General features: G+C 36.6%; 1 protein-coding gene across 9 annotated transcripts in view; it reads left to right on the top strand.

The window, feature by feature from the left end:
• NFX1 (nuclear transcription factor, X-box binding 1) overlaps positions 1-11,685 on the top strand; it is a 71,235-nt gene extending 59,550 nt beyond the window's left edge. For 5 of the 9 annotated variants that reach the window (XR_012672543.1, XR_012672538.1, XR_012672542.1 and 2 more), the window contains 2 exons: positions 6,035-6,136; positions 7,634-11,685. Coding sequence is in view for 3 of the 9 variants with exons in the window: in XM_075142898.1 (XP_074998999.1) it covers positions 6,035-6,136; positions 7,634-7,709 (178 nt within the window). In the remaining 6 variants the exon portion in view is untranslated. Of the gene's footprint in view, positions 1-5,736; positions 5,772-6,034; positions 6,137-7,633 lie in introns of those variants that run through there. The other 4 variants (XR_012672537.1, XR_012672540.1, XM_075142899.1 and 1 more) reach the window with 4 other exon arrangements.
• Positions 11,686-12,078: the final 393 nt, after the last annotated feature.

Genomic DNA, 12,078 nt, shown 5'->3' with positions numbered 1-12,078 from the left:
TCAAAGAAAGAGGCAGGACAGATGACCATGCTTTAAAAACAAGGACATATCCTGCAACTTGAGAATGGGAGGCCTTCCTCTGTAGTTTTAGGAGAGATTGCACACTTGCTCCTTCCCTTGTGTTGTTCAGGGAATAGCGTACCGTGCAGAACGCACATGCTGCTATTTCATCTCTGCCACTCTTACAGACACCAAGTGGTCTACTAAGCATATTCTTCAGCTGCATAGCAATGTTTCTTATTTCAGTGGATTCATCCAAAGCTTCTTTTAATTGTCTTTTTATTTGCCACTTCTTCAAGACAAAAAACATTGGCGCCGTAGACAAGTGATAGCTCAAGTGATGATATTTTTGAGTATTTCACAACAGCTTCTTCAAGTCCCAGGGGCCTAGTAGTCACCAGAAAGTCCAAGTGGTTTGATTAATTTTGTTTCATCCTGTTCTCGGCATTCCCCACAGATTTTTATTATGGGCTCCTCTGAGTATGGATAATTCAAAATGATGCTAGGCAAAGAGACCATTTTTCTCCACACTCCCCCGTTGTGTCATTGAAATGGTAACATTGCCATACAGGTTGGTCAGAGGAGTGAGAAAGTCTCGTTGGTGCTAAGAAAACTTCCTCCAACTGGACTTCTTCCTCTTCCAGATATCTAGGAGCAAACACCACAAATCTGCTTTGCCCTCAGCCCCTGCCCCCATCATCATTCCACCACATCAGTAAGAGTTGGCCATATTGGCTGCATTAGAATCACTGATGTACAGCATTGCCAATGTCTAACCACATAGAGAGCATTCCCGGTATTGACTGTCAACGTTGATCTGAATTACACTTCTGGTGTTGTTTGAAGTGTAAAACCCCAAGTGAATCCTTGCAAGCGCCCTTCTCTGTGCTTCCCTGTTGATCATCTTTGCAGTCGTCTTTTCAGCAGTTGCAATACCAGATTCCTTCTGAACCAGGTTCAAAGGTAATGTCCAGACTGGTATGGTGAAAAGGGGAGGGCTTTCCTCTCCAAGTTGACACATGTGCATCACTGTACCTGTCAGTGGTTTTTTGAAGTCTCTTACTCATGAATTTCCTCCTCCTCTGAGTAACTCTGGATGCCAGAGCCTGTTAAGGGGTGTCTGCTTGTTGTTATGTAGTAACCAGTGTTCAAGCAGCTTGTACAGATTTGAGACATCCTGGAAGCGTTTTTGAGAACAGGCATCCCTGTAAGACCCATCCTTTTCTGTTCCTTTCTGGAAGAACAATAGGATCAGTCTCTCCTCATGAACAAGGGGACTTTTCAGGAAGATGACAGGGTCCCTGCACATTGTTCTCACTGAGAAAAATACATCCTGCCACAGTCTCATCGACGTGTTCTGTATTATTCTTTTTCACCCAGGATTTTGTTTCCTTTCAATGAGGTCAGCCTAGAGAGAGTTCAGGAGTGGTTACCTAGCTGCAGGCTACACAAGACCAGCAGGACAAAGACCTAAAGAAATTAAAACCCCTGTAACTACATGGAACATCCTTATCAGATCATGGCAGTTGCATCACAGAAGGCAAAAACTGTACATTCCAGTGGCAGGGTTGAAAAGAAATTATACACTCTGAGGAAACGGAATTATTCTTTGGCTTCTTGAAGTTTTTCTGGACACATTTCAGTACTTGATCTGCAGGTACAAGTTCATTTTACTTAATAAGTTAACTGTCTCTGCAGCCTTTTTGGTATCTGGAATAACTTCACTTGCAATTCGACAGAAGTTCTGATGACTTCCTGAAGGTACTCTGTTGCTTTAAGGACTTTTATTCTACCCTTCACTCTCTAGGAATTTTCTCCTCTGCCATGAGGAAAAAGCTAACTTTCTCCTCACCCCCCTTTGCAATGACAAAGGCCTTTTCAAATGACTGCATCTCAACACCTCTAATCTCTATGGCTTTTTGAGCAATTTAAGCACAAATAATGCTACAGGTCACCAGCCAAAGTGGTTTTAACAGCAGTCCTGCTCCAGAAAGTGCTACATCTCTTTCTTAATATTTTTCCTTCAATCTTGACATCATTTGCCCTGAGAATATTTGTTGCGTCTTGACAGCTTATGACATACGATCTGTGAAGTCTAGACAATCAGGAGATTGTTTGAGAGCCACTTACTTCATTATTCCACCCAAACTGTATCAGCTTTTGGAGACACTTCTCACAAAAACCTGCTCTGCCTGAAAGCTGATGGATCGTTATTGCAAGGCTACATGGAGTCATTTCTGGACAGGTTAGTGGGCAAAGAATTTTATAGTAGTTCATACTAAAACAGATCAATGCTGATCCATCCTGGAGTTATGAAAATTGAATTTCTAGTCTTTAAGGAGAAGATAAGTTTGAGTCCTGATTTCCACAGTTCAGTTTTATACAACAGGCCATCCTGTCAGCACTACCAGTGCTTTATAGTCAGCAGGCAGTTAGTTATGTTCTTGCTTTTCCCTGGAGTGCTGCTAAAAATTTGTCATCTCATCTTTGTTGCTTGGGGCAGGCAGTTGTCTTTTTTCCTTACTTTGAGACTAAGTTAATAGAATGAAGAATGGCAACTTTCATATCAAAATGTCCAAAGTACTTGCAAAGCCTTTTGGTTCCATCTCCACAGTTCTATTACAACTGATGATAGATAACCATGATTTATGTTAGCAGGAAGGTAGGATCTGCTTGCTTTCTTCTTTCTGACAATTAATTAGTCAAGGGTTTTTTTCCATTCTACACCTATTTAGTTGAATTCAGTTGTTTGGTTTTCTTCCAGATGAGCTGAATATGATTGGCTGTTTTGTGTTTGTTTGTTTTAACCAGTGAATAGAAATATTCACAGAAATTTGGGGAGGTTGGAGTCAGTCTACTATTGTCCTGTGTGTCACCGAAGTATACAGGAAGTGGTGTACATTTTGCCTGCCTGAGTGTGAGTTGATAGATTTTTGTCTCCAAAGCCTCTGTGATTACATGGCTGGACAGTCAGCTGCACCTCTCTTCTGCTTTTTTTTGGAGGGACACTCAATCTTGTCAAAGCAAAAACAGGGCTAGGCCTTGATGTGACCAAAGCAAATTTGGTTCCAGGATCTCCTCTAACTGTCCACAAGGCTTTAATCCCTCCTCATTTTTAAAGGTTTGATATATTAACCCTCTACATCCTGGGAACATTTCACTTCAGAGCAGAGCTGCTGTATTTACTTTCTTGCAATGCAGGAACATTCTGTTTTCTAGTAAGATTTTTTTAGCTAATTGTAGAAATAAATGCACATGTATTCTTCCAAGTGTTCTGTTTTCCTGCATTTCAGAACTCTCATTTATTTTGTTTTTTTTCCTACACAAGCAAGATTTAGCCTGACGTTTTAGAATAAAAGACAGACACCTTAGTTTACTTGGTGAAGGCCTTTCTAGCCTTTCTTTTTTTTGCCTATTTACCTCCAGTCAATTGGGTTTCCATGTTTTTGCACACCACAGTTTATAAAAATGAAAGAAGACAACAAAATATTCTCCCATCTATCTTTGTCCGCTTTTAGTCTTTTCAGGTAGAGCTCTACAGTTGAGAGGTGACTAAAATGATAGTGGGAGCATTTAAAGCCTGGCTTTATATGCCAGGCTTGAAGCTAAAGGAGATTTTACCCATTTTATACAAGAGGGGAAAATTAGCTGTTCTCAACTGATAGGACACTAATATACTTGCTGTTAGAATGTACATGTAAACGTAATATAATCTTGAAAAAATTATGGTCAGTGGCAAGTAACTTTTTTTCCAAATAATGAAGACTTTCAGTGTTGGGGAGATGGGGACACTTTTTGAATTGGTGACCTACGTTTGCAAGATTTTGCAGTTCGTTTGAACAGACCATCGGTACTCAGTTTAAATAGTGAAATGGGGTCAGGGATCATCACTTCATATTTTAGTGGACTTCTGACTTACCTTGAGAATGTTGTGGAGTTTTTCATCTCTATTGCCACAATATCACTGGAATTGGACATTATATTTTCAGAACTGATGGAAAACAAGACATGATGGAAATAAGACAAATACTTAAGTTTTTTAAGCTCTGAAATAGAACTAGTGTTCATCTGTGTACTGATGTGAGATTTCAACTGCGTAGAACTCTGAGGGAGGTGGGGAAAAAATATGAATTACCAAGTATGTGACAAAGCATGGAACTCTTAACACATGCACATTTCTGGAATTATAACAATGCACAAGCCATCGTTTTGCAGCATTTTTTGCTACTTGAAATGTAATTTTGAAAGGAACAAGATGAACTTGTAAGTGGGAATTTAATGTGATAAGTAAACAGAGAATCGCATGGTCTAGAGGATTCTGCTCTGGGAGGAGTTTATTTAAAAATTCATGAATAAAATAAACAAGGAGGAAACATTATTTAGTGATTGACATAGAATCATAGAATCATTTAGATTGGAAAAGACCCTTAAGATCATCGAGTCCAACCATTAACCTAACACTACCAAATCTACCACTAAAGTATGTCCCTAAGCACCACATTTACATGTCTCTTAAATATCTCTGGGGATGGTGACTCAGCTGCTACCCTGGGCAGCCTGTTCCAATGCTTGACAACTTCTTTCAGTGAAGAAATTTTTCCTAGTATCCAATATAAATCATTCGGATAAAAATAGGAAAGCAATTCAGTTTAGTGTACCAGAAGTAGTTTGGTCTTAAAATGTCAGTAGCAGGGGTTTAGAGGAAAGTACAAGAAGGGTAAGAAATTGACCTTGACAAGGTTTAAGAATTTTAATTTATTCAGCTTATTCGCCCTCAGAAAAGATGAAAAAGAAACTGTGAATGGAAAAGATGTTGAGAGTGGAAGGTTTTTCAGTCTTGCAGTTAAATCGTAACAGTGACCTGGAAGTTGAAATAAAGCAAGCTCACTCTTGAAAGTGGCTCTGAATTTATAGGAAATTTTAAGACATCTCCACAGCCTATTAGAGAAATAGTGTGTTTGGTAATTATTTGGATTTTTTTTTGTTCATTAGGTACCTTTTGGAACAATCTTTCTAAGTTTTTTTTCCTGTGTTTTTTTTTGTGGTGGGGTTTTTTTTTTTGTTTTGTTTTTTTTTTTTTTTAATATCCTTCCTCTTTCTCCAGCTAGTGCATCATTTGGGCATGGACTGCCATACTGAAGTTGAGTGTGAGTCACAGCCAATATATGCCTAAAGCATATAAATGTACATGCTAAAGTATACTGTCCTCCTATACTGGAGAAAATACTGCCCTGCACCACAGCCACAGTGACCCTTGCATTGTGCAGATAGGACAAGCACAAATGGGATCCTTCGTTGTATGGTCGTGATCACATAATAGATTGTAACTAGTGTGGAAGGCATGAAGAGCTGATTTTTTTTTTCCTTTTTTTTTTTTTCCCCTAATGCGTAATGTTATTTTTCTGATCTTGTTCGCCTGGGCTAGCTGACAAGGAAGAGGCAGTGTTGCTGCATTGTTCCTGGGAGAGTGTTGCTTAGCAGGGCTACTTTGAGTGCAGAGTGATAAACAAGTTTAACATGACTTACTGCCAGAGTTTAAGAACATGTTTCTAAAACATTGTAACAGGTTGTGAAGATGCAGTGAACTATGTTCACATGATGCCAAGTTAAGTTATTAAGTTGTTGCTTCTGATCTTATATCTGTTCTGTGAAAGAACAGATATATGTTGTCCTAGAATGCAAGTGTTGCATTTTTGGTATTTTAACAGTTAATCATGTTGTGCACTTCACTTGCAGAAAGGAAGGAGTCTGGGCACCAACATTCAAACCTAGTAAGCGGCTTCTGCATCTTTTATAGGCAGTGATCAAGAGACATTTAGAATACTAGATATCTTGTTCTTGGTAATGAAAATGGACTTTGCACACTATTGATCTCCGTGGTTGGAAAATTAAATATTTGAATAGATGATTTAAGTATACATGTATGAACTCTTTGATACCAGAACTACTACTTAAAAATGTAACTCTTTTGCCCTAACTTCTTAATGAATATAATTTCCTATTGAATTAAATAACCTTTCTTTTATTTCTCTAGAGGAAAATCCATTTGTCCAAGCAATACCTTAACTTCTGTGCTAGATAAAGAAATGCAGAGCAGGCCTCCACCTCCTATTCCTCATTACAAACAAACAGATAAGTAAGGAATTTGTTTTTAAAACAGTATTCTTCAATTTAGTGCTGAGTTACCTGAGAGTGTTCCTGAGCTTCAACTTCATACTTCCTGTTTCTTTGTTTTCCCAACCCACACACAGCTCTGGAGCTTGCAACCTGCACTAAGATTTTCTTTCCACAGAAGTAAACCTGAAATGAAGTGCTAAGACAGTGTAGGATTGACTATGTGGTGTAGGAGTAGTAATATAACAAATATTGTGAATTTTTTTTTTTTTTTTTAAATAAAGATTAGATAGTTGGGAAGAGATGGCTGTTTCGGAGTTTGGGGGATTTTTTTTACCTTTAACTGTTCTGTGTAAAAGAGTAATGTCTTACTGGCATAAAATGATTTATTTGGACAGGTAGTAAATGTATTTTTCTTGTGTAGATATGACTACACAGTTGGCTAAAGGTGAACTACCATTTTTCTCAAATAGTGAAAGCTACTGAAGATGCAATATATAAGGCTTCTTCGTGAATAGTCTAATAGAACAGTCTTTACTTTGTATGACCTGCCAGCTTCAGGTACCTGTAGTCATTTCATAGTTATGAATTTTTTTAATGGATGGCTTATTCTTTGTTCAGGTTTACTTTTCAGAACTTTTAACCTCCAAGTTATTTCCAAATTAGCATTTGAAATGTTCTGTGAATTACCATTTGCTTAATTTTGCAGTAACTATTGCAGCAACTATTGGGTGTTTAAGGTGCTGCTGGAATACAAAGTAGGCTGTTCTGAGAAAATATAAATTGTTTCAGAAGCATCTAGAACAAAACACGTGTCTAAAATGACTGCTTACGGTGTAACTCAATGTGAGTTTTAAAAAGGTTGTTACTCTCTATTTCCACTTACTTCTGTGGGATTCCTGTCTTCAGTGACCCTAATGAAAGGGAGCTATGTGGCAAAATTAAATAAAAAAAGGGCTTTAGCCATTTATTGTTAATTACTAGAAGTGAAATGTCTTTAGAAGTGCTTAATTCTACAAAGTCTTCTGGAAGATCTCATACTGTCTTACCAAAAAAATCTTTACAGTGTTTGGATTTGGTATTACCGTATATTTTTTTTGTTGCTCTCGCTTTTAAAAGCGAGCAGATTTGATCATCAACTCACTTCAACAGTGTATCTTTTGTTCTTTCATTTAAAAAGGCATGTTGAACATTTAGTCTTTAGTACAGTATCATTTTTGTAATACATATTGCCAGTAAATGGTATTTACTGGTAAAACCCCAAAACAAATTGTATCAATTCAGCCACACATAGATGTACATAAATTTAACAAGGAATATGTTTTTCCCAAAACTCAGTTAACAGAGGTTTTCTGGAGCATTAAGGTATTTCCGTTAAAACATAATGTAGAAATGCATACCATTTACCAATGCAGTGTGCATGTGCACACTGAGATGATATGGGAGTTTCTGATTTCAGTTTACTTTGTATATTGTTTTTCGTGCGGGTGAGTAACATTTAATATTCTTATAATTTCAGGAGTAGTGGCAAGAGTGGTCTATCCAAACCATTAAAAGAAGAGCCAGTAATTGACTACTTTGATGTCCAGGACTGAAGTGATTGATGTAGAATTATGATATAGAAGCTTAGAGGTGAAGATACTAAGTTATTGTGTGAGGCGCTTTTTGGTTATCTGTCAAATGATCAGTTGTTCAGCATATTCATGATTTAACATCTAAAGTTAGATTGATTGTGATACTTTAAAAAGTTATGCATTTTTACAGTTTATGTAACAGTATAGCTTTTTAAACCTGGGTTTGGTGCAATTTTTTATCTAATGTGCTGTCAGAATTATGTAGATTTCCACTGATGCCTTTAAAGTGAGAGAACTGGTAATCAAATATATTTTTGGGGGTAGTAAGAACAATGATATATCTCAAAGATTTATTTTGACATATCTCACATGACATAAAATGGACCAGAGATAATCTGTGTTAAAAACAATGATGGGAATATTCTTAAAGTGTTTTCATATTTTATTAATTCATTTTTGTGTTAATGTGGTAAATTTGGGAATTTGAGTTACTCTTCTATATGGAAGGAAATATAAAATTTAGTCTAAGTATGAATATATACACTAAATGCCCATTAAGAGCACAGACTTCCTTTGGTATCTGAAGAACCAGGATTTGGGGAAGGTGGAGAATTAAGACTTATTTTGCTTTATCTCAAATTTGATGTGTTTAAAAAAAAAAAAAAGGCAAAAAAAAAAACAAAAAACCCACACACAAAACCAAAAAAAAAAAAAAAAAAACAAAACAAAAAAACCCCACCCCCAAAAAAAAACAATACAAGAAAATTATTAATACTTCATTATTGAAGATCTTGAACAAAATGAGACTTTATATATTATTTTAGTGTTCTGTTTGGTTTAATTTGTATTTAGATATGTTAGCTTGATGGTCTTCGGGGGGTGGGTTGCATGGTTTTATTGGAGGTTTATAATTTTTTCTGTGCTGTGCAAGCTTAAGGTGAATGTGTGAAGATTGGTTTTAGTATGTTACGAATTTGGAACAGTATTTGTAAAATTTACAAGACCATCTGGCTAAACTGTTTGGTAATGGAAGATCTTTGTTTTATGGGAAATGCCGTAAACAAAATGGGGTGATGGTTTAAACAGTGAGAGACACCAAAGTGGTCTCATAGACGGTGAATTGTTTCCAGATGATGAGTTAAGACACGTGAATAGCTCTCTGGAAGAGGAGATTGTAGGTCTGATCAGAAGGGGTGGCACAGCTCTGAATTTGAGTAGTATCTGTTCACTTGAGAAGATTTTTTGAGTTAATAACTTCAGTAACTGACACTGATGCACTCTTTGTTTCTTGTTCCTTGTGGCTGGCTACATGTAGCACTAGAGGTGAGTCCCCTGTACAGCATCAGAGGCTGCTGCTAAAAGGGGCTTAGCACAATGAAGAAACAGATCTAGCAGAAGACTCATCTGTTGTTGATTTATTTTCTCAGCCAGCTCACTATGGTGTAGTGTGAGATTTGTTGCCAAAAAAATGGAAGGCAGTTATCCATGCTTAGATTCACTTATAGTTATCACACGACCCTGAGCCTTAACTGTGAAGCATTCTGTGGCTATGTTTCATCTTGAACAGCTTGTGAAACATGAAAGAATGAGCAGCAAACTCACAGACCATATCTGTCCTCCAAAATGTTTTTAAATTAAAAAGCATACTGTAATTGCCTATTTTTGTAGGAGCTTATTATTCCATGTTAAAAAAAAAATGCAGCCTTACATGTTTCTAAATATTTGAAATGCATATGCTTCAGGTAAAACAGTTACCAGAAGGATTCTCAGCCCTCAAGAGTGTTCAGGCTTTTAATTTGCATGTAGTGGTTTAAATTGATTTGACCTTTTTTGTCTAATATTTTGTGAACAGAAATGAAAAATAAATTAACATATCTTATATTGCCCTTAATTTCTTAAGCAAATTAATGTTTGATTCTACAAGGTGTACTGCTTTGCTAAGGTCAGCTGAAGAAGGAAGTTGCTCAGCATCTTTCCAGGAATGTATTTCTTCAGTCCCTTCGTTGTGAGGTGTGTATCTATTCCAGTGCCAGCTCAATGTGGCCAGACAAAGGCTAATTCTGGTTTTGAAACTCAGAGCTATGTTAATATAGCACTGTTTTCAAGCTAGTAACACCTGTTAGGGAGAATGTACATAGTTATACTGCAAAGGTAGGTTCTGGACAGGAGCTGGCACACACGTTTGGTGAGCTGAGAGTATAAAGTTAGATGCACGTACACTGGAGCACACACAGTTGGTATACCACAGGTAGACCTAACATTACAGAAAACAAACAGAAAAATTACAAAGTCATTTCATTTATAATAATAAAAAGGCTGAAGCCTATTAACTTTTCACACAGTTTCACATGGATATAGCTAAAACTTCATATCTGCACCTCTGATTTGAAATTTAAAACTTAGAAGGTTTTAATAGCATTATATTTAGCTCTGCTCTTTGGAATTTTTATCAGGTTATGGCTTTAACATAAAAATATGAACCTTGGTGCACTTCAGCAGTCAAATATTCTGCCATTGCTTTTAATAAGAAAACCCAGGTAATCTTCAGCTTCTCAAGATGAGACTAATAATTATTACTGAATCTGTTCATACTGAGAAGTCATAATTCTCTTCACTAAACCTCTTAACTACATTAATGTTAAAACATTTTTATAGATCTGTATGTTATACATCTCTAAATCATAGCTTTTGGAGTATATCTGTGGTTATGAAGCAAGTCACATGTACAGAAACATTTATTTTTAAATGCATTTTAATAACTTGGTTAAAAACATGATACCATACATTTACCCGGGAAAGTAATGCCAAAAAGAATGTATTGGTGTCTTTCTTCCCAGAACACAGTTACATAGCCTTAAGAAGGAACTCAGCAAAGTTTAACAGTGGTGCTCTCCTCTCTGTTCTGGTTTGCTTTTGCTGCAATGTATCTGTGACTTTCGTATGGAATAGTACTAAAGGCTGTAGTTTTGATATCTGTGATAACTCATCTTCATATTGCACGTGTGCCTCATGGAAATATTTTTCAAATAGCTACTTTGTAAATCTGAGCTGGACTTTACACCTTTTATCTAATAGAAAAATGAGTGGATAAAAGAAATCTTTGCATCAGTGAAGTGAGTGGCAAAAATCCTATTGACATCACTGGAACCGAGACTCAAGTTTTGATATGCTAGTCATTTTCCACAGCCCTAAGAATAATATTTTGTCTTGTAAATTTATTTGAAAGAAGTACTCTGCAATAAGCATCTTTTGAAATAAATTATGTGTTGTCAGTTGGAATTCATGCAACTTCATGAAATGCTTTTAAAATTGTGTATAAAATAGGCAGATACTTTGGCATTTGGGCTGTGCTATTATCTATCTATATTGTTTAACATGTTTAAAGTGCTCTGAATATTCAGCGCTTGGGTTTAACCTAAAATTGTGTAAGATGCATAAGTGGACTTCAATACCACTGTTTCTGTGGCAGTTTTGTACAATATCTGCCGCATAATGAAATAAGCAAAGTAAAATTGTTCTAAAACACTTAATTCTTAAGTTATTTGTTGAAAGTTCTATATTTGACTTGATTTTTTCAAGTCATTACTGGTATAAAATTTCTTTCTTTATAAACCTGAAATAAATCAAAGTTGAAAGTTCAGTGCTTTGGAATTGTTTGCAAGCTTTGTCTTGGTATTTTGAAGTTGGAAGACTGAGATATCACAGAGAAACAATAAATATTTAAATGGAAGTTTGGGGAGTCCTTGTCCTCAAATTTTGAAATATGAGGTGTGATTTCCTGGATTTAAAGTGATTTTAAATGAATGCTGTAAGGAGAATGAAGCAAGTAAAGAAGGACTCCCCAGGAAATGGAGAGTAAGGATTATCTGCTACCTTCTTGGGATTCAGAAGTACAGGAAAGGTGATTATCTGAATATAAATGTACATTTTGGTTATCTGAAAAAACCTTTACTATGTCAGCCTAAATGCTACTTGGCAATAAAATGTATCATTTTAACTCGTCCCTTCGTTGTTGTTTGCCCACTGTTCAATTGTAATGGTGACTGTAAAAAAGAGTGGTATGGGGCGGGGGCAGCGGCGGGGTGGGGAAGTGAGGACTAATGTCACTTAAAAGTCCCTGTGGGCATTGATTTAACAAGTACAGGATGACAGATGTTATGGGGGGGTGGGTGAAAACTTTGCCAGCACAGTTCAGTAGAAGGCAGGAAGACTCAAAAAGCAAACAGTCTGAAAATTGGGAGTTTGAAATTATTTCAACTGCTTCCTCCTGAAACTTTTATAATACCAAGTAATGCACCTCCAATGGCAAAAGCCACAGAAATAAAGAATAGCAGCAAAAAATTAGTGGCCTGACCTGGTATTTCAGATGGAGTGCAAGATGGCTCAAGAA

Source organism: Calonectris borealis, chromosome 2, assembly GCF_964195595.1.
Source record: "Calonectris borealis chromosome 2, bCalBor7.hap1.2, whole genome shotgun sequence".
In the NCBI taxonomy this organism is placed as follows: domain Eukaryota; kingdom Metazoa; phylum Chordata; class Aves; order Procellariiformes; family Procellariidae; genus Calonectris; species Calonectris borealis.
Note: the sequence above shows the minus strand (reverse complement) of the source record. Positions and strands in the feature narration are given on the sequence as shown.